Source organism: Branchiostoma lanceolatum, chromosome 19 (genome assembly GCF_035083965.1).
Source record: "Branchiostoma lanceolatum isolate klBraLanc5 chromosome 19, klBraLanc5.hap2, whole genome shotgun sequence".
NCBI classification, from domain to species: Eukaryota; Metazoa; Chordata; class Leptocardii; order Amphioxiformes; family Branchiostomatidae; genus Branchiostoma; species Branchiostoma lanceolatum.
In genome coordinates this window covers 10,012,537-10,033,558 of record NC_089740.1, presented here as the reverse complement: position 1 = coordinate 10,033,558, position 21,022 = coordinate 10,012,537, and the positions used below count along the sequence as shown (strand labels likewise).

At 40.5% G+C, this 21,022-nt stretch overlaps 4 protein-coding genes across 4 annotated transcripts in view; 1 reads left to right on the top strand and 3 right to left on the bottom strand.

The window, feature by feature from the left end:
- LOC136425239 (small ribosomal subunit protein eS27) overlaps positions 1–21,022 on the bottom strand; it is a 214,923-nt gene that overhangs the window by 19,140 nt on the left and 174,761 nt on the right. The gene's annotated exons all lie outside the window — the stretch shown is intronic.
- LOC136425238 (adenosine 5'-monophosphoramidase HINT1-like) lies at positions 274–1,858 on the bottom strand. The gene is made up of 3 exons (XM_066414045.1): positions 1,723–1,858; positions 1,253–1,357; positions 274–883 (listed from the first exon to the last, which is right to left on the bottom strand). The coding sequence occupies exons 1-3, from the start codon at positions 1,801–1,803 to the stop codon at positions 716–718; spliced, it is 354 nt and encodes a 117-aa protein (XP_066270142.1). The 5' UTR covers positions 1,804–1,858; the 3' UTR covers positions 274–715.
- Positions 4,037–18,020, top strand: LOC136425805 (uncharacterized). The gene is made up of 13 exons (XM_066414748.1): positions 4,037–4,859; positions 8,713–8,861; positions 9,354–9,558; positions 9,877–9,990; positions 10,117–10,227; positions 10,445–10,555; positions 10,698–10,808; positions 11,325–11,435; positions 12,019–12,261; positions 14,514–14,960; positions 15,148–15,330; positions 15,590–15,750; positions 16,253–18,020. Exons 1-13 carry the CDS (start codon positions 4,559–4,561, stop codon positions 16,376–16,378), a joined length of 2,373 nt encoding a protein of 790 aa, XP_066270845.1. The 5' UTR covers positions 4,037–4,558; the 3' UTR covers positions 16,379–18,020.
- Positions 16,739–20,359, bottom strand: LOC136425240 (adenosine 5'-monophosphoramidase HINT1-like). Its single transcript, XM_066414048.1, has 3 exons — positions 20,249–20,359; positions 19,470–19,574; positions 16,739–18,843 (listed from the first exon to the last, which is right to left on the bottom strand). Exons 1-3 carry the CDS (start codon positions 20,357–20,359, stop codon positions 18,676–18,678), a joined length of 384 nt encoding a protein of 127 aa, XP_066270145.1. The 3' UTR covers positions 16,739–18,675.

Here is a 21,022-nt window from a genome sequence, read left to right as displayed (position 1 = left end):
AGTGGAAGATTAGCTCATCTGTTCATTGAGTTCATTTGAGCTAAACTGGTTCGAGATCACTTTCCTTTTTTTTTCCAAGCCCCCAACCCACGAGTGTTGACCGGCAGGACAGAGGCACCTTGCGGCCTATCATTTAGACACGACATCTACTGTGTGAACATGTCTAAGTCTAACCCTCATGAGACGGGGAACTACAGATGATAAACCGGATGAATGAATGAGTGTGACACTACAAGGGAAACATTATACACAAGTACTAAGGAAGAACACCAGTTGAACTCTCGGATGATGCTTTCTTTATTACCATAGACTCGACTGTCAACAAGTTTTCAAGATCTAGGCACGCAAAATTTCCACAACCTCCATGCAGAATTTGATGTTTTACATGTCATTAGCACTCTTATTTACCTTGCTCCTGGCATAAAAAAATACATTATATTGACACCATTGTTCTCATACTAACATAACAGCTTGTACAAATCCTCCATTAATTTCTAACCATGTGAAGGAAAGAAGTTTGCAAAGTAACAGTTCTAGCATCTCCTAGCATCTCTAACACATTTTCACCATGTTTTATGATGTAACAGCTACAGACAGACTTTTGGAGTTATTGCAAAGGGTAGAAAGAGCGATGACGAAAAATAAGGTGATTGGCAAAGTCCCAGCAGCCATTGCAGCTCCCAGTATCCTTTGCTGCTCCCATGGTCCTTTGCAGCTAGCCCGGCGGCCAGCCCATCTGGCGGCCTCCCATCACGTGCAGGTGGACGTGGAACACATCCTGACCGCCGTTCTTCCCGTCGTTCGCGGTCACGCGGTAACCGGTCGCGCCGAGACCTTCCTTTTCCGCAACTTTCTTCGCCACAATCATGAGATGACCTAGCAGCTGAAGAAATTCAAAAAGGTGTTTGAGCGATGGATGGAACTATGTACCAGTGCTACGGTCCCGTTTCCAAAGCAGGGCCAGGCCAGGCAGCTTGTGAGAGCGAAAAATATTATATAAAAGACACAAAACATTAAAAAACTGCTCCTCCTAAAGCTAAACATATATATATTGTGTATTTTCTGCGTTTCTGTTTTTTTTTCACAGACAACCTGGCCGGGCCCCGAATTAGAAATGGGACCCTAGCATAAGTAAGACAACAGGACACAACTCAACTTAAGTAAAGTTTGCAACTAGAAAATGTACAGAAGAGTAGTAAGAAAAAGAAAATTAGAGCAAAGCCAAAGGGAAAATGTACTAGTAACTGCAAACCTGTTCGTCCCCATCCTCAGCCTTGGACAGTTGAGGGATCGGCTTCTTAGGGATGACCAGGAAGTGCACGGGCGCCTGAGGGTTAATGTCTCTGAAGGCCAGGCACTGGTAGGGACACAAAGGGGTTAAAAGTCAGCAGTCGTCTTTTTTAGCTTATGAGTCTATCGATTTATCTTTATTTGTCTGCATGCTTTAACATTTTCCCGTTGTTGCAGTTGTCAGCTATCAAGGCCTTCTAAGGACATGTATTTGCACATTTAAGAATAGATTTAAATGCCTTGAAATAGAAAGATCACTTTTAATAGTATAGTAGGGGAGGGGCGTTTTCAGTTTCACGTGTTCACTGATCTGCACATAACATAAATGGCAAAATGACAGCTGTTTTAAAGGAATGCACATCTGACACTCCTAAAATTCACGTGCTAAAATACTGCAGGGATTTTTCCTTCCTTTGGGTACAGATGACTTACCTGATCGTCTTCGTATAAGATATCAGAAGGAATTTCCTTCCTAATGATTTTGCCGAAAATTGTGTCCCCTCCCTCCGCCATGTTGGAAGCAGAACGGCAGCTCTCGTTCCCAGAGTTACTTACTGGTACCAAACACTTGCAGTACAAAAGCGACCTCTTTTATTCAGTAATATTACTGCAGATCAGCTTTGTATGTTGGTACACAATTACACGTAGACTTGGAAACCTTCTGTTTCTTTAGCACCGCTTATGGCATTGATACATAATGCAGTAGATCCTTTCCGTCATTTCTCCCTTTCCTCTTTCTTTAATCCATCAGCTACAATTTCTAAAACAGACAGACAATTGACTCTCGGTGTCCTGGCCTGCGGTACCATAATCAGTCACGGGGCGGCGCTTCATTACAGTCCTGAATTTAGATATCCTGGTTTGGGTGCTACTTGGCACAGACACTTTCCACTATGGTACAGACAGTGTCCGGGAGTGAATGCAGGAATATGCAACCTTTCCTTCAAGAATAGCTTCATGAAAACGTTCAAGTACCAAAGAAATATATTGGCGTAGTCTAACCATCAAATATCATGTTTGGGGCGGCATTATCAAGAAGTATCAAGAAGTAACGGGCAATTGCTTGTTGTCTTATCATTGTTGCTTAATAATATGAATGTATGTGACAATACTTTGAGTTTGGGACTACATTGTTAGCAGTGACAGCAAGCTGCAGTGTAAAGTGAACCAGTCAGAATTGCATTGAAGAAGGTGGAGGACGGTTACAGAACGGTGACGGCTGTTATGTTTACTGCCAGCACTAGGTTGTTATTCAGTATCAAAACTTGCGTGGGAGTGTAGTGATGTTACAAAAACAAGCGAGAAAGGTCAAAAACATGAATAATCAAGACGGTTTGAGTAATAGCAGCAATCAAATCAAAAATTGTCTGGCAGAGATGAAGGTAAATCATTAATTTCAGCTCGGTTTTCATTCAAGTTCCATCTCCATATCAAGCGTGCTTCAACATGAATCAATCTTCGGAATTCCAAAGGGCGTCGTAGGTTGCTTGGCTTTATTTGCTTTGTCAGTTGTTTTTGTTTATCGGGAAAAAATCTTCAATCTGGTTATTCTGGTATCATGTACTTTTTGTCAGTATTTTTGCAACAAAAGTGCCCAAGAAAAACATTGTCGTGGTCCTATCACCTACCTAAAAATCGTTTATGTATAAAGCCGTATTACCCATAATTCAGTCCAAGATTGGTTGGCAGTTATTTACATCTTATAAGAGTGTCAACGTGATTATGTTTTAGAACGCGGACAGGTAACCTGTCGTGGGTAGCTTGGCACATCTTTTTTTTCTGTTTCTATTCCTTTGTCTCAGTCTTGGTAACGTTGAAAAGTTACAACAATAAAAAAATTAATAGTTTTAAAAAATTCGTTTCTCATGTCTAGTCTTCATTATTTTTTTTTTTCATTTGTCCTATCCTAATAAAAAACGATTATGTTTTAGGAATTGGGCAGGCTATTTGTATGCCCTTATATGGGATTATTGTTCGTGATTGGTCTGATCTGGTTATTATCTCCATGAAAAATGTAGATATTGTTTTGGGTGTGTCTGTCTGTGTGTGTGTGTATGTGTGTATGTATGTGTGTATGTGTGTATGTTTTTGTGTTTCCGCACCACTCCAGTCAGCATAACTCAAGAACCTCTTGATGGATTACGATGATATTTGGTAAATGGACGGGTGGTGTGAAGCCGAACTGCAAGGTTGATTTTGGGCCCCCTGGTATGTGACCTTGGTACTGCAGCAAAACTTCAATTTTTGTATATTTTGACCTGGACGTGCTGTGGTCTTGAATTTTAGGTGGCAGATAGCTTGTGATGTAATAAAGAAGTGGTGTAGGTTTGGGCCCCCTAGCAGCTTCCTCTGGAACTGCAGGGGCGTTTTTGTGGAAATCTTCTAAGGAGAATAACTGAACAAAGGAACAACGGATTTCCATGATATTTAGTATGCAGGTAGCTTAGATAGAGATATACACAATGAAGTGCAAATTATGCTAATTGAGACTCAATTTGCATAGCTAATGAGGAAAATCTATATTTGCAGTGTTTTCCATTATCAGACTCAAATACATGTAACGTATGTAGTTTAAGTAAAGTGGATCATCAACAGATATCAATTATGCAAATAAATTCCTAATTTGCATAATAAATGCAAAACAACATCTCATCTAATTGGAAAATTATAGGACTGTCAATATGATACTTAGTATGCAGGTAGTTTAGACAGAGATATACACAATGAAGTGCAAATTATGCTAATTGTGACTTAATCTGCATAGCTAATGAGGAAAATCCATATTTACAGTGTTTTCCATTATCAGACTCAAATACATGTAACATATGAAGTTTATGGAAAGTGGAGCATCAACAGATACCAATTATGCAAATAAATTCCTAATTTGCATAATTAATGCAAAACACCATAATTCATCTAATTGGAAAATTATAGGACTGTCAATATTGCAACATGTAAGTTAGATAAAGATGTTTATGACCAAGCATATATTATGCAAATGTGTAAGTCATTTGCATGAATAGAATTGTTCATGGAGATATGAGGTCGTGGAACTCTTGTTGTTCGAAGAAGGCCTTGGAGTTAGCATGAATAAGAAACTGCGTGGGTGGGGTGACTGTCTACACGTATCATGTGTTTTTGAGTCCTACGTGTACAGTTTTGTTTATGAAGCAGGTGGGTCACACCACTTTTAATTTGGCTCCCAGTGCCAAATACATGTAGCTTCAAGTCATTTTGCGGCACAGATGTTTGGGCTGCTGACCAATTGATGAAGGGAAACGTACCCTCCATGCCCACGAAAGCGTCCGAAAAAGACCCCAAAGGTCGGTGCAAGGGTTCCGTTCGCAAGGAACATGTCCACGACGACAAATTCGTGAGGAAGAAAACTGCTGATGGCTCCTACGGTACTGCTCCTGGCGACTACATCGATCAGCGACGTGCCGGAGCCGAGCCCACTCGTCTACATCTGGGGGACCACGCCTTGAATGTTGGGCAGGAGTCAGAAGATACTGAGAGTCCCTACGAATACAAAAAGCCGGAGGACGTACGCGTTGATCACAGCGACAAAGGTATGTACAATTGTAGATATATAATCCTCAGTATAAAACCTCCAAACGGCAACCTGGGTTCCATCCTTTAAAGCTTTTCTCCGCTCTTTCCCGTAGCACCCAGGCTACCCAACCCCCAGGAAAATGCACACAATCCGTGGCATATTTTGGACTTTGCCGTCAGAATCCCATTATTTCCGTGTTGATCTTCCAGTTCAACATTATTTTCAATATACAAAAACCAAAATTTTAAGATGTCTTGTCCTGAATTCACAGTGGTGTTGTAATATAGATATTGAAAAATTGCCTTGTGCACTTACTGACTCTACCACTGCTAATAACAGAATATCGCAATCGACACTGTACTGAATAGGTGTGTTCAGAAGAGGGTTACATAAAGCCGCCAGGATGAGAGTCAGACTCATCTTTACATATACATTTATGTATGCAGCAGCTTTTGGCTGGTAGAGGCCGCCCAGAATACAAAAATGTCTGAGGATACAAAAAATCACGGTACACAGGCGCACACTGTTGAGACTTTCCGTTGCATTAAAAACCCTATCTAGACCGGGGGGGGGGCTAAAAGTGCCCGCGCCAACTTTGACATCATATAACTGCCAAACGACGTATGGTAGGACAACCAAACTTGGTGACTTTTCCTAAAATTTAGTTGGCAACAATATCACGATAAAAGTATAAGTTTATCATTTTTCGTGTTGCCATGGCAACGGGTTTCTGAAGAGGCATTTTATGCAAATTTCACTAATTTCGATTTAAACATAGTTGTTTCCAATGTTTATTGCTCAATCACTCTAGTTTCCTACATCTATAACATCATATGTGATTTAATGTAACTGTCATGATTTAATATTTATAAATTATGCTAATTTGATGACGTCATCGCTCAAAATCCAAGATGGCGGACGAGATCATCATTTTTGGTATAAACAGGCTTTTTTCCCTTTAAATTCGTCACAACCTGGAATTTTCTTAGCCAGAAACATTTAGATTAATGTTTTTAATCTATTTTGATTGTTATTTGGGGTCATACATGGAAAAAATGTATTTTAAAAAATTTCAAAATGGCCGATCCAAGATGGCGGATCCCAGGGGTCGCTAGCAACACATGACGTCATTCTTCGACGTCAATTTGACGTCAACTTAGTCACCACTGATGTCAAATGTCTTGGCATACCTTTAAATCAACAATACGCACTATTTTGTCTAATACTTTTAGATATTATGGGAATTCCCTATTTAGCCAATAAAATCACATCGATGACGTCATAATAACGTCAGATTGCGTCATAACGTCACCAAAATTACAGGAATTATAAAACTGCACGTGAACATCACTCCCTGCAAATTTGGTGATGATAGAGCATACCGTTCGGAAGTTATGAAGGGGGGGTCGAAAGAGCCCCCCCCCCCCCCCCCCGTCCAAGAAGTCTCAAAAAAGCCCGGTCTAGATAGGGTTAATTAGTCTCCGTTGCAGCAAGGAGGTTGGTTGCAGGCTTCTCCCACCGGCGATTTTTCAACTTATCGGGCCAGATTCTTTGGCTGGAGGGCCGTGTCTGCTTGGTCTCCTGTAACCGCAGATACGGTTTCCAAGCAGACGGGTCTCCAAGCAGATACGGTCTCCAAGCAGATACGGTCTTCAAGCAGATACGGCCCCCCAGCCAAAGAATCTGGCCCGATAAGTTGAAAAATCGCTGGTGGGAAAAGCCTGCAACGGAGGCGATGCATTTATGGCCTGTTTGTTTGTTTGTTTGTTTGTTTGTTTGTTTATTTTGAAACACCTGGGTAGCCTATTCAGTGCCAATACACTGGTTTTCGATAGGGCCCAGTTTCACATATACATACATGGAAAATAAAAAACAACTTACAGAGAGAAAAGTAGACATGCACGTCGGAACATATGGGTACAACTGAAACATGAAAGACAGATAACTCAAAATCATAATCCAATCCAAGGTCAAACAGTTTGGAGGTCAGAGGTCACTACTCAGTACTGAGACTATGTTAGGTCTTTCAAAGCTGACTTAAATATATTCAGGCTTGGAACTTGCTTAATGTAGGCTGGTAGTGAATTAAAGTGTTTAGCACCTCTGTAGGCAAATGTACGCTGTCCTGTTGTGGTCTTGAAAAAAGGTTTGTATAGGAGTGATGTCTGTCTGGTTTGGTAATTGTGTAAGTTGTGGTTGTGAGAGAAGGTGGATGATAGGTATGTTGGTGCTAGCCTGTGACAAGGCTCACCTCTCCCGACAAGGAACCGTAAATGTTTGTCGTCGTCTTCGGTTATTGAGGCTTTATCAGGGAGGTAGTCGCCATACATATCTAGATATCTTGAGTGTATGGCAACTACTCGTATAATCTTTACTGGTATTCAGAAACAAATACAGATATTCAAATCGAGTATGGTGACCGTGTCAGATCCTACATCGGAGTGAGGAGGGTTGACACGGTAGCCTTCGCGTGGATTTGTTTAAGGTGGATGACAGGTTGCGAATCTGAGACCCACAAACTTTTGGGCATCCGTCTTCTCCAGCGGCACCAATTCGAGGGAGACGTGCTGGTTCTGATTGGGATACTTGCAGCGAGCTGCCGGATGACTTTTACATGTACACTCGAGGTCCGCCTTGATAACGCCAGCCCGCCTGGCACGGCTCTCGTCCGTAGTTGTCTTCTTAAGTGTACATACCTCGGAAATGACTGATGCTACTTTAATAGTTCTCTTTGAATTCGTTGTTTCTTTTTTTATTTGGCACTTTTATGGTTGGTAACGGTATTATGGCTCGTTCTCAATGAAATGTGCGATTTTAGCTTTGAATAAGAGATAATCATTTTTCAGGCACACCTACCTCACCTACCTTACGAAAATGTCTCCATTATTGATACCAAAATATGACAGGTTATTTTTTTCTACGACAGTCATTAGCTTAAGATGTTATTTTTCAGCTTGGTTGGTTACAAACGACAGCAAACACTCCTTTCTTATTCCTTTAGAAAGCCAGACAAATTGTAAAATGACATTAAAACGGAACTTTATTGCCGTATATATGTGCGTAAGCTTAGTGAATGGACCGTCTAACGGGAATATGAAGAAAGCAAGGATGGTACCCGTGATTCGGCTAATATCATGTCCTAAAGACGTCGACTGTCGACAGCATTTGTCACTTTTCAGTGATAACGATGGAGCATTACAAGAGTAACCATATCATCTTGTACATGTTTTGTATTTTGTAAATTGTGTTGTAGATTGCATTCAAGACCAGGATCTTGCACAAGTTGCCATGTATTGATGTATTGTATCATATACACAATTTCAATCTATACAATTATCGTTATACGTTGATGAAGGTTATACATCCAGGTAGTACGATACGCCAAAAATAGTTACTCAAGCAACTGGATAAAATGTTGAAAATTATCGTTATAATTAGCTCCGTGAAGGAGATATTTTTTTCTGTCTTTGTTTCTGTGTGTGTAATTATAACTGTTCTAAGAGCCTTTTTATGGATTTGCTTGGAACTAATTAGCATGTCAGTATATTTATTGAGATCCTGATGATGCATGGGGATTTTGGGCACCATGGCAGTATTTTCAGCTAATGCAGAATTATAGAACGATACCTCATCTTAAAAGTAGTGTGGTACAGTATATAGAGTATATAGAGCCTAGCGAGCTCTAGCAACTCTCCAAGAAGAGGCTTCAACATATACCTGGACATAAATGGGAACAGGTTTCAAAAAAATTGTTATCCTGGGTAAAAAGGGTACCAATATCTTAGCCCATACGATAAACACCATAGTTACTTCACAGAGCTTTGTGTACGTCCTAGATCCTACGGTCTCTCGTTATATTTCTATCTTAGGGCGTGTTACAAACCTGTGGAATTGGGTGAAATCTAGCTACAAGAACGCGTGTTGGCTTGCGCTGGGTTGCGCTGGGTTTCTGGCACTCTTGGTGATAGGGTCTGTCGCCGCCGCAGTCCTGGCAGCTCAATTTGCACCTGGAAATAAGGTAGGCTTCCTTAACCCTTTTTCATTGCTCAGGGCCTCAAATTACTAGTATTCTTTCTGTGTACTTGCACTGCACTACATTTTGTACACTATTCATGCAGCAGACAGATTGAGAAAAAAATCTACCAGAAAAGTAGGTTTTATTAAGTGTAGCTCAGACTAGAAACTATAAGAAACCATTCCGATTCTATCCTGAGTGTGCATGATAGGCTCATACCACAACAAACTAGAGACGCAAATGAAACTCAAGGCACAATGCATACATACCTATTATACGTCAACATGTTAAACAATCTTAACTTCTAATGCATTGCTGAATGAAAACCGTGTAAGGGAGAGGACAAGAAGGACTTTTGACAGTTGTTTCCAAAATATGAGCATTTTGGTGTTGATTCCTGAATGGTGTGAATTCTTTTCCTCCAATAAGAAAGAAGCGGCAATGAAAGAATCAAGAAATTGAATTAGACTGGTACATAAAAACTTGTATTTGCAGGATGCCTACAACTCAGAGAAGCAAGACTACCTGACGAACTCGAGCACTTCGTGTTGGACGGCTTTCTACCAGGAGAACACCTCGACCGCCGTCTACTCGACTTCGCCTTCTACCCCATCGGGACTGGAACTGAGAGAAACTTCCACTGATCGTCATGGCAACACCGAAATCATACCGATTCCTCTAACATCTCTGACAACCACGGGTAGGAAACTCTTACTAGCTTGTAAGTTCTGTGTTGGTAGAATTCGTTCCGGAGCTGGATTTAATTGTCATTCCAACAGAAGACTCCTGGAGGTCCCCTGTTTGAGACACGCCTCAAGCACGCCTTCCAGTTACCTTTTCAGATTATTCCTGATCATAGAAATTTACATTACGTAATAGATAAGGCAGAAAGCTGAAAACATTTCAGTCACAGACCTCTTCTTTAGCTTTTTCCATTCAGCTACATCAAACAAATGCCAAGTTGCTGATAAGAAGTTCCTTTTGAAATTAGATGTTGTGAAATGTTCCTCCAATACAGACATGGACGGGTGTATGAGGATGCCTTGCCATCATGGGACCTGTGAGAGTAAAGACACAACTGGATACAACTGTACCTGCTCACCTGGATGGACTGGACAGAACTGTCAGCAAGGTGAGCACACTTTCTATTGCTACCATTCACTTAACGTAGTTATTTGAATTTTTTAAAATTTCTATCTATTTTTCCTTTTTCTTGATAATGGGCTTATCTATGCATGATAATTTCTTTCACTATCAGACATAGATGAGTGTACAAGGAACCCTTGCCAACATGGACGCTGTGTGAACCAAGATGGCGGATACAAATGTACCTGCTCACCTGGATGGACTGGACAGAACTGTCAGCAAGGTGAGTGTTTTCTTATTTTGTTGTTGGGCCGACAATGTATCAAAATGTGTCTTGTATTTCAGTACTATAATTGTAGACATTTTCCCTCTCTTCCTTTCAAAATTGCTTAGTATAAGTCTTTACTTTCTCAAACGTGACTGTGATTTTTGCTGAATCGCTGGGTGGTGTGATGATGTGGTTCAATTCCATCTAACCAGTTTCTTTCTTCATTACACAGACATCAATGAGTGCACCAGGAAACCATGCCAACATGGACGCTGTGTGAACAAAGATGGCGGATACAAATGCACCTGCTCACCTGGATGGACTGGACAGAACTGTCAGCAAGGTGAGCATATTTTCTATTGCTACCATTCACTTAACTTAGTTATTTGAATTTTTTAAAAATTTCTATCTATTTTTCCTTTCTCTCTTTTTCTTGATAAATGCATATGGGCTTATCTATGCATGATAATTTCTTTCACTATCAGACATAGATGAGTGCACCAGGAAACCATGCCAACATGGACGCTGTGTGAACAAAGATGGCGGATACAAATGTACCTGCTCACCTGGATGGACTGGACAGAACTGTCAGCAAGGTGATTTGTTTTAGTTTGCTGTTTTGCCGACAATGCATCAGAAAATGTCGTGTATTTCAGTACTATTGAACAGATTTTCCCTCTCCTACTTTCAAATTTTCTTAATGTCAACTTTCCTTTCTCATCACTGGGCAGTAGGATGGTGCAGTTCAATTACACGGTTTCTTTCTTTAATAACACAGACATAGATGAGTGCGCCAGGAAACCATGCCAACATGGACGCTGTGTGAACCAAGATGGCGGATACAAATGTACCTGCTCACCCGGATGGACTGGAAAAGACTGTCAGCAAGGTTAGTGTTTTCTTATTTTGTTGTTGGGCCGACAATGTATCAAAATGTGTCTTGTATTTCAGTACTATAATTGTAGACATTTTTCCTCTCTTCCTTTCAAGATTGCTTGGTATAAGTCTTTACTTTCTCATCAGCGTGACTTTGATTTTTGCTGAATCACTGGGTGGTGTGAGGATGCGGTTCAATTCCATCTAACCACACGGTTTCTTTCTTTATTACACAGACATTAATGAGTGCACCAGGAAACCATGCCAACATGGACGCTGTGTGAACAAAGATGGCGGATACGAATGTACCTGCTCACCTGGATGGACTGGACAGAACTGTCAGCAAGGTGAGTTATTTTCCAAATATTACTATAGGGCCCAAATTGAATCAATTCTTATGCCATTTTTCACACGGGAGAAGCCTTGTTATATTTCTCCCCTTATAGCATGTATAGGGTATAGGGGAGATACTTACATTCCCCGGGCCCTCCCTATATATATACCTTGTATTAATAAGAACACACCAGTAAAAAAATAGCGTATATGGAAATATATTGTTTTTAGGTTATACTTATAGGGGAAATATGCTGTTTCTGCTTCTTCTTATTTCTTCTTCTTCTTTCACGTTTTCTTAAACACCTCTTAAATGGTATAAGCCAACAAGAAATAAACAGATTTCAACCATTCTTGGCATGTGGGTAGATTGATTAAAGATAAGAACAACAAAGTATTACTAGTAGTTAGTCTGAGTGGAACATAATGTGCATGACTAAGGCCACATCAATTCAATTTGTTGGTTTTCGGATTTTTTCAAACAAAATATGGAGTGACAGGGCGAAAAAAATGTCAATGATCTGAACAAATATGTTAAATCAAATTTAGAAGTTCCATTGATGATGCGTCAGGTAAAGCTACATTCTTCTGTTTCAGGACCGTGTGGAATATCAGCGTTTCGCCACGTCCCCCGGACTGGTTGCGCCTATGGAGACGACCTGGCCAACCCCCCTGGTGTTACCCTCCAGGGCTGTGCAGACGCCTGCTGTGCCGACACGAGATGCCTGTCGTTTCAGTACAACACACTCAACGAATGCTATTTGAAACGCAAGCTCTGCTCGGATGAGGAGAAACACTTTATATCAGAGGGCAACATGTACGATCGGATCGATTTACCAGGTTGGTGCATTTAGTCCACTTATGACAACATTTATTAACTCAAAAGCTGAAGTCTTTTGGATACTACTTTTAGAATAATTGTAATTATTGTAACCTCTCGCTACACTGCCAGGCCCGATGCACAGAACGGACATTTTTTTATAGTGCGGTCACAGGGACAATACGATCTATGAAAGCTATCGTTGCGATATCATAAACAATTTAATTTTAATATCGTCCACACATTAACTATTGTTTTGATATAATACTATAGTGTTATGTCAGTTAATGTCTTAGTTTCTATTTGTTTAATTGTTGATGATTGAATGAAATAAAGATAGATCAGCAAAATGGACATATGATCAGGGGAACTTTAGGCACATTTTTGGTAACATAAGGAGCCCTGGCGCTCAACCCATGAAGGTATCATCATAGCAAGGATCATAGCAAATAGAATATCATTGTAAAAGCCAGTAAGTAAGCTTTTTAATGACATGATGCAATAATGAAATATTTTCGGAGATGAAATCGACTGACATGAAGTTGCCAAACGAGTTGTTTTTAAGTTTATATTTAATGTGCCTTGATATCAATGACCGACATGTACATGTATGATGTATGCTGTCTTTTTGTCATCAATTATAGCTGGTGACGTGCAAATAATAACATTTCCCACTCCACGAAGCGTCAGTAACTACGCCAGCCTGGAAACAACATTGTCTCAGCACTTGAGAAGTTTTACTTTATGTCTACACATGCGCATCGACATGAGTCCCACGAGCCAAGTAGGTTTGGTGAGCTATGCTGTACACCAGCAAAACAATGAGCTACTCGTCTTCAATCGAGGAGGGGGCCCGGGTAGATTTGAAGTAAGCTAACAATCATAAACTTCTGGTACGTTATCAATTATCGTTAGATTTATTCAAAACTGTAAAACTACGCAGACAGGGCTTGTAACCCATGGGAAGAACTGTCAACTCTTCTAAAAAGATGTACAATGTATGGTCTGTAACTTTTTCTCTACTATTTAACTCAGCATGTGTACTGCAGATGTATGTGGTGAACAATTGTGATAGGGGAACTTGTTATCGCCCAGTTGAGTCTTCTGGTACTTCACCTGAATAACATAGAGCGGGGAGGAAATTACACATGAGTTGTATTTTCCCACAGACAGTCAATTTCACCAACGTTGAGCGTCACGTCAAATTCACGTGATAACGCCATGACAACAATGAAATGTTTTAAAGTGCCAAAACGTAGTGTCGGTGGGGGGGGGGGTTCTCTTGGGTTATAGCAAACGTTAGTAAAACCAGTATGATTTTCAAATATCAAATCACCATAGATAGTTTAGATAACAAAGAAAGGTTTGACGTCAGCTTCTAAACGATACTAGCTATCGTGCGAGTTGGAAAATTCTAGATCTGATGAAATACATAATTATGAAATACGTCAAGCAAGATGACACCAGACACCTTGCTGTTACTGGCTTCATTGGTTTTTTTCTACAAACCTTTTTCATTTCTTTGTATAAAGGAGAGCAATTACTAGGGATCATACTTATGCCGTTCTTTCTTGCTAATGAGAACTGACTTTTGCATGAAATCACTAGTCTCCAAGGAGATCCAACGGTCTTCGCAACCGTTGGATCTGCTTGCAGATTATGAAATTAGTACACCTCGACATGTGTGCATGGCTCAAAGTTAACAATAAAAGGTACCGCACGATGTCCGGTAGCGCTACGTTAACTTGCGAATCATCTTTCAAAATGCTTCTCAATGCTTTAAGCGATTGATTCTGTAGTTTAAAAGATTATGAAATCGTCAATGTCAACTATATTTTTCAGTTGCATGTACAAGGTAAAAAGGTTGCCTTTGGTGACTTGCCTGTTTGGGATGGTGAGAGACATGCAGTATGTGCTACCTGGCGCAGCACCGATGGAGCTTGGCAGATCTACACTGACGGCGTGCCCCAGGCGTCAGGCTCGGGGTTTAACGTGGGAGGAACAGTGCACAGTGGCGGTACATGGATCCTCGCACAGGACCAAGACACAGTTGGGGGAGGATTCGAAGGGTCTCAAGCGTTCAGCGGAGAACTGTCACAGGTAAACCTGTGGGACCGCGTGCTCACTCCATCTGAAATGGGAACGGACTGGCCAGGCTTCTGTAATCAACGTGGCAACGTGATTGACTGGGCAGCCACTAACATAAATGTTTTTGGACTGGGCACTAGTGAGCGATATCGCTGCGGTAAGTATTCTTGGTCCTCTTCCCCAGGTGCACGGCTGGCACGGGATCCGTCATGGGTTGTGGACTCTTCAGGCCTACCGTGGGTCAAGAACGGAGTGACATATGATGCCGCAAAAGTCTTGGATGGGAACACTGGGACCTACTGGAACCCAGGGGGTACGGGTATGAACTACAACAACTGGTACATCGTACTGGACCTTACAGCACCCCACACTCTGAGCCGCGTCGCAGTCAACAACTACGGAGACACGACCCATGACATTGCAGCCTTCACGTTGCAGAAGTCGCAGGTTGGGAGTCCGTACAACTGGGAGGACGTCATGTCCGTTACTAACGTGCAGGGAGGGACGGACCAGCGCCAGGAGTTCGGCGGTTTCCAGGGAACAGCGAGCTTTTGGAAGTTCGTGGTCACTCGGACCCACTCCGGCTGGCAGCCATGGCTCAGGGAACTGAACCTCTACGGAATCGCATCAGGTAAGGGGAAATGTCAGTCATATTTTGTAACCTATACAAAATTGATACAAGGAAGGTTCACAGAAAATAGTCACATGTCATGCTTTGAAATATCAAACACTGGTACTAGGTTGCACGCCACTTAACTCAACTTGCAAGCATCTACACACATTTGGTGTTACTAGTAGCTCACTGCATGTTTTTACAGCCAAACGTACAGCCAAACGATGCCAGCGTGGATGGAATGAATACAACGACCACTGCTACAAGTTGGTGAGAGCCAAAGTCACCTGGGCTACGGCAGACGCAGAGTGTAGAAAACATGGTGCAGGTCTGACCTCTATCACCAGCCTTCAGGAGAACAACTTCATTACAAGTCTCATCACAGGTGGTGGGTGATAAGCAACAGCAACTCGTTATCAGATTTTACAAAATGATACCAACAGTCTAATTAAAGCATTTCTGACTGACTGACATTACTACTTAACCGTATGTCTTTAACCTACTAAATGTCATCACAATCCATCTACAGTCAGCATCTCAAGTTATCCTGGTAACAAATAAACAAACACACAAACTAACAAACGCAAAAAGTTGTTCTGTTATTTACTTCATTCATCAATAGACCCTTTTCTTTTCCTTGCTTGTAGCACCTACTTCGGAGGTCTGGATTGGGCTTTGTAAACATGGAGCATCTTGGAAGTGGCAGGATGGTTCCAGAGCCACCTATACCAACTGGGCTGCTGGAGGGCCGGACAATTTCGAAGGCTGGATCTGCGGAACAGAGAAGTGTACTGCCATTTACTCCAAGGTGCGTGTAATATACATGTATTACAGACTGGAAATTTTGGAACTTTTCTTTTGTGGCTCACATATGATAACCAGTGCCAGTGCTTGACTCGAAAAAGATTATGATCATGGAAATGGATATCTATGTAACAAATAATACCCAAGCTGTGTAATAATACATCAATGAAATTGATGAATGGCAGAGATATGATCGAACGATATCAAGTTTCCAAACTTATCATGTTGATCTAAATGAGAATATATAGTGCAGTGAGATCTCTATAGATCAGCAGAGCATCGATGCATCTTTTTGTATTGTAACCTTTATTTACTTATCAAGAAATTAACTGCTTTTTGTGAAGTACGATACAAAGATGCATGATTACTTACTAGTAATTGGTCAAATTTAAGAAATCATTTGCCTTTAATTGCTTTCTTTTGAGACAAGGATGAAAAGGACTATGAACGTAAAAATTGATGTTGAAATGAAACTAAAAATGTTCTTCTTGTAACATTTCTAACAGAGCGGTAAAGATTGGTTCGATAAAAAGTGGCCAAGAGGAAAATGGAACGACAAACGATGCTGGAAGAAATATTCTTACCTTTGCGAGAAGTGTAAAAATGAGATCCTGGTGGAATCTTTGTATTAAAAAGATACTTATGCTCAATGGACCAGAAGCAAGCAACTCATTCATCGTAGCGAACCAAGAAGAGTGGATGTAACAGAATGTTAAATCCATCCTTGCATTGGAACACTGAGGAAATTTAACCAGATATACAACAATCAGCATTCGTCCTAGGAAATGTCAAAGGTCACTGTCAAGTCCAAAGTGGCGATGAGTTTAATTTCTGAAGCATTTTTATATTCTACAATTCATGATATGGTTTTAAAGCAGTTTGCACCTGCTTGGCAGTCGACAACTTTTATCAAACTAGCACCTTAGTAACAGATTCATCCATAGTAGATGTATATGTGCTATAAAGTACAGCATCAATAGTTGATCAATCAATCAATCAATCAAAATGGTTTATTGATAAAAAGCATTGCAGCCAAAGGCTGAATTGTGCCATTCGTACATAAGGTATATTGCACTTGGTTTTCACAGGAGAAATTATACACAAATAATCATTTTAACAAATCAATATTACAGTGGCATTAATTGATAACTGCAAAATAAAGATAAAAACGTTTAAAAATGTTAAGTTGTAAGAGGATACAAATTCTTTACTCTTATCAACAGGGCAGAGAGAGATGGGTTCTTGACTACAATTTGGTTTTGTAGAATTAAGTTGTTGCTGGGCCGTTATTTTTGGCCAAACAGATTTTTGAAAGTGACAGAATGACTGTTATTCATAGCTTTTAAGAACTAAATTGTGCCTTATCCGTCCACAGAGAAGTAGTGAAATAATGAGAAATGTCAGTTTTATGTCTCTGCAGTTCATAGTTTGAGCCCTGATCATAGAAATTTAAGGGGAGTCCAACTGCTGAGCTTCTTGAAAGTGACAGAATAACTGTTAAAGGTGTGTTGTAAGAACTAGACTGTGCGTTATCAACAGAAAAGTAGTGTAATTATGAAAAATTTAAATTTCATATCTCAGAGTTTGACTGTTGAACATGTATAGAGGCTGCACTGGTAACTGAATGCTCAGCTCATTCACAATCTATAGTGAAGCTGTAAACAAAGAAACACCGTAGGATCCTACATTTTGAAAAATAAGTTCATCTAAAATGTTAGCAACTGCCAATTTTTAACTTCTCATCTTCAATTAAAGTGAAACATTTATGCTTTCGTTTTTTAGAGTGCAGAAGTTGTGAAATTGTAGAGAATTGTCTTAAGCACGCCAAAGTTGAGATCCTTAATATACACATTAAGAAGGCATTTGTTTGTTCCACAAGTTTAAACATAAAGGGGAAACGATCTACTCTACATATATTGCATGAAAATTTAGTTTCAGCTGAGTCAGTCAACTAGCTTTGTTGGGCCACACCAATCTATTTTGTTGGTTTCCGTGACATTTCATATATATTTTGTATTTGCAAAAGTTCATGCAATTTAAAACATTGGGTATGTGAGAAAAAGAATGGAATCTAACCATATTGAGTTCCTAAGTCTGTGTGACCCAAAGTAAATACAATCTATTGTTTATGAATGTTGCTTTTGCAATTCAGCGTAATTTTCTGAAAATTCCAAGAACCAACAGATTTAATTGGTATGGCATACTAAAATGAAGACAGTATTGTATGATGATGTAGAGGTTTTGAGATTTTCAATACATTGAACATGCACACAATCTTGTTTCTGTGTTTCATTGATTTTAATCCAACTACCTGGAGGTAGAGCATTTTGCCAGCACCAATCAAATAGAATGTCTTTCTATTCTAGCAAACCTTAACCTGAGTATATAGACTTATCATATCTGCTAATCTGTTTGACTGACAGCTTGTACCTATTTCAATACAGTTGCGTTCAACGCCCAACAAATCTGTACAGCAGTGTTTTAACGGTCTGTTTCCCTGCAACGTAGTTACACAACTTAAGAGTTTACAGACATTACTTGAGTCGCTCTCATTTCAGCCTTTAATTACTTGATTTTTAATATCTAGGTTGACAGCAAAGTGATTATAATAATGGCAACATCATCATCATCATCTCATACCAAGATGTGTCTTATCAAACATCTATAGATGGCAGTGCATATAAATTACTAAGGAAACTGAGGTATATTGTAAGGAAACTGAGCTACAATGTATTTGCTCTGTAACATAATTGGCTTTAAAGTAGGCTTTAGATTTATCAAAATCAATGCCATGGTCTATTATAAACTACATGATAGCAGTTTCTAAGTAAGATATTTGGAGCTGGATACTTCTCACTGTAAATGACATAATCCCATGATACACCATATGTCCCATGATGCAGCACATGACTTCCCACAATGCCCCCCCTTAGCCCGGAGGCCAGGACATCTGTCGTCCCCCGAAGATGTGCAGGTGCACGTGGTAGACGGACTGGGCGCCATGGCGACCATCGTTAACGACCATTCGGAATCCGCTGTCTGCAATCCCCTGCTTCTCGGCGCACTTTCTTGCCACAATCATCAAGTGGCCTAACAGCTTCAAAGACAGAGCAGAAAAAAAATATCAAGGGGTTTATATGTCATAATGATCATCGGATTTTAGTTACATGGAGAAAAGATAAATCTAGAGAACTGGAGTTAAGCAATTGCAAGTATATCTCCTTGGCATAATATCATTGAAAACCCCTTCCTTTGTGAACAAAATGTTGGTTTTCAGGCATCACTGTGGCAACTTTTTGGTGGTCCCTTACATGATATTTCCCCTCAGTGTGAGTGTCTACATATGGGCACCTGTATATTGTGTAGATTTCTTCAAGTCCCTTGGGTGCTCACCATATCCATTCACTCACTCATTCACTCACTCACTCACTCACTCACTCACTCACTCACTCACCCACCCATCTAATTCATTTATCCATTCAGTCATTCATTCACAACATAACTTTCTTTCTTTCTTTCTTTCTTTCATTCATTCATTCATTATTCTTCTTGTACTTTATTCCTCCCTTGGGAGAGATTGAAGTGGACATATTTACAAAGGGGATGCCACGTCACTTTACATATGGTGTAGCGATCCTGCTTTAAGTTTAAGAAATAAATTATATTACTATATAGTTGTCATTTCAATCATTCATTCACTCATTCATTCACAACAGAACTGACCTGTTCGTCCCCATCCTCAGCCTTGGACAGTTGCGGGATCGGCTTCTTGGGGATGACCAGGAAGTGCACGGGCGCCTGAGGGTTAATGTCCTGGAAGGCCAGGCACTGCGAGATCAGGCACAACAAAAACATGACTGTTAACGTAACATATAAAATTTCTGCACAGTGCACCACAATTATTAGTCTGTATAACGCAAACTCCAGCTGTCCGGGGGTTTCTCTCCCCTTCCCGGGTTGCGATGCGGTTACAGGGCCGCGAGCGGTCACAGGAGGCTTGATTGAATTCAGGCTACACAATCATTATCAAAATACGACAAACAGTTGATTTATCAAACATCCTGCAATATTGGATTTTTTTACCCACCCCGAGTCCTGTAGATATTGGCTAAAGTTTCTGACAGCCGATTTTTTTTAATTTCAACCCGTTAAAATCCACCGGGATACGCTACAGACCTCGGCGGGAGGGCAACACTCCCAGCACCGAGGGAATCCCGGGGATATCACGGTGCATGGGCGGGCCTGGTACAGGCGAGGAGCAAAACCGTTAAAGTTGCCTACAGTGTAACAGTTAAATAAACAACTTAAACCTCATTAACACCATTTTTACAGATTTGTCATCTACAGAAGTTATAAAAGGACCGTTATTTTCCGCATAATCAAATTTTTATCACAGGTGCATGACAAGGGGGAGGGGGGCCGCAAAATTTTACTCGTGTCACGAGTTACACTTCGTGTCATACAATTTGTCGTTGTGGAAAAGTTAGTTCGAGCTGTCATACCTGTTCATCTTCATAAATAATGTCGGCAGGAATTTCTTTTCGTATGATTTTTCCGAAAATCGTGTCGCCGCCTTCCCCAGCTGAGTGTGCTCTTTTCACCTCGTCAGCCATGGTGGTCACGTGGTCTGACTCGTTCCCAGAATCGTGGACTTGTTAGGCCACAGCAAGTGAATTTTATGGATGACATCTTAGGAGGAATCCAAATCTAATGCGAGAGCGAAAAAATAAAAGATGGGCGAAAAAGATGTCAAATTCTTTAAAAAGGACAGACTAATAGTTGAAATGACACGACACTCACTGAGAACATGGCATCACAACCAGCAAGTCTTTTTTCCTATATTCAAGAAGGGCAGAAAGTGACTCTAGTGTGGCCAAGTATCACTTACTAACTACATTCAAGACTTCTTCAGTAGTGTCATTTGTACAAGTACAATCAAGGCTACCACACAACATAATTTCCCAATTTTCTTGTTAATATGTTGATCATTACGAAAATCAGACAAAATCAATGTGTATATGCCATCCATGAAATTTAATTGCTGTGGCCTATAATAAATTTCACTCACTCAAACACTCATACACACACACACCTGGCCTACACTCCAAGCAGAGGATGGGTTCTGGCTAGTTTTTGATGTGTTTTTAGGCGTTTTTGTCGGGCTTTCTACTTTGTCATTTTTTGGGCTTTTTGTTGGGGTTTGAAGAGACAAAAAAAAAGACAAAGTAGAAAGCCCGACAAAAACGCCTAAAAACATGTCAAAAACTAGCCGAAAC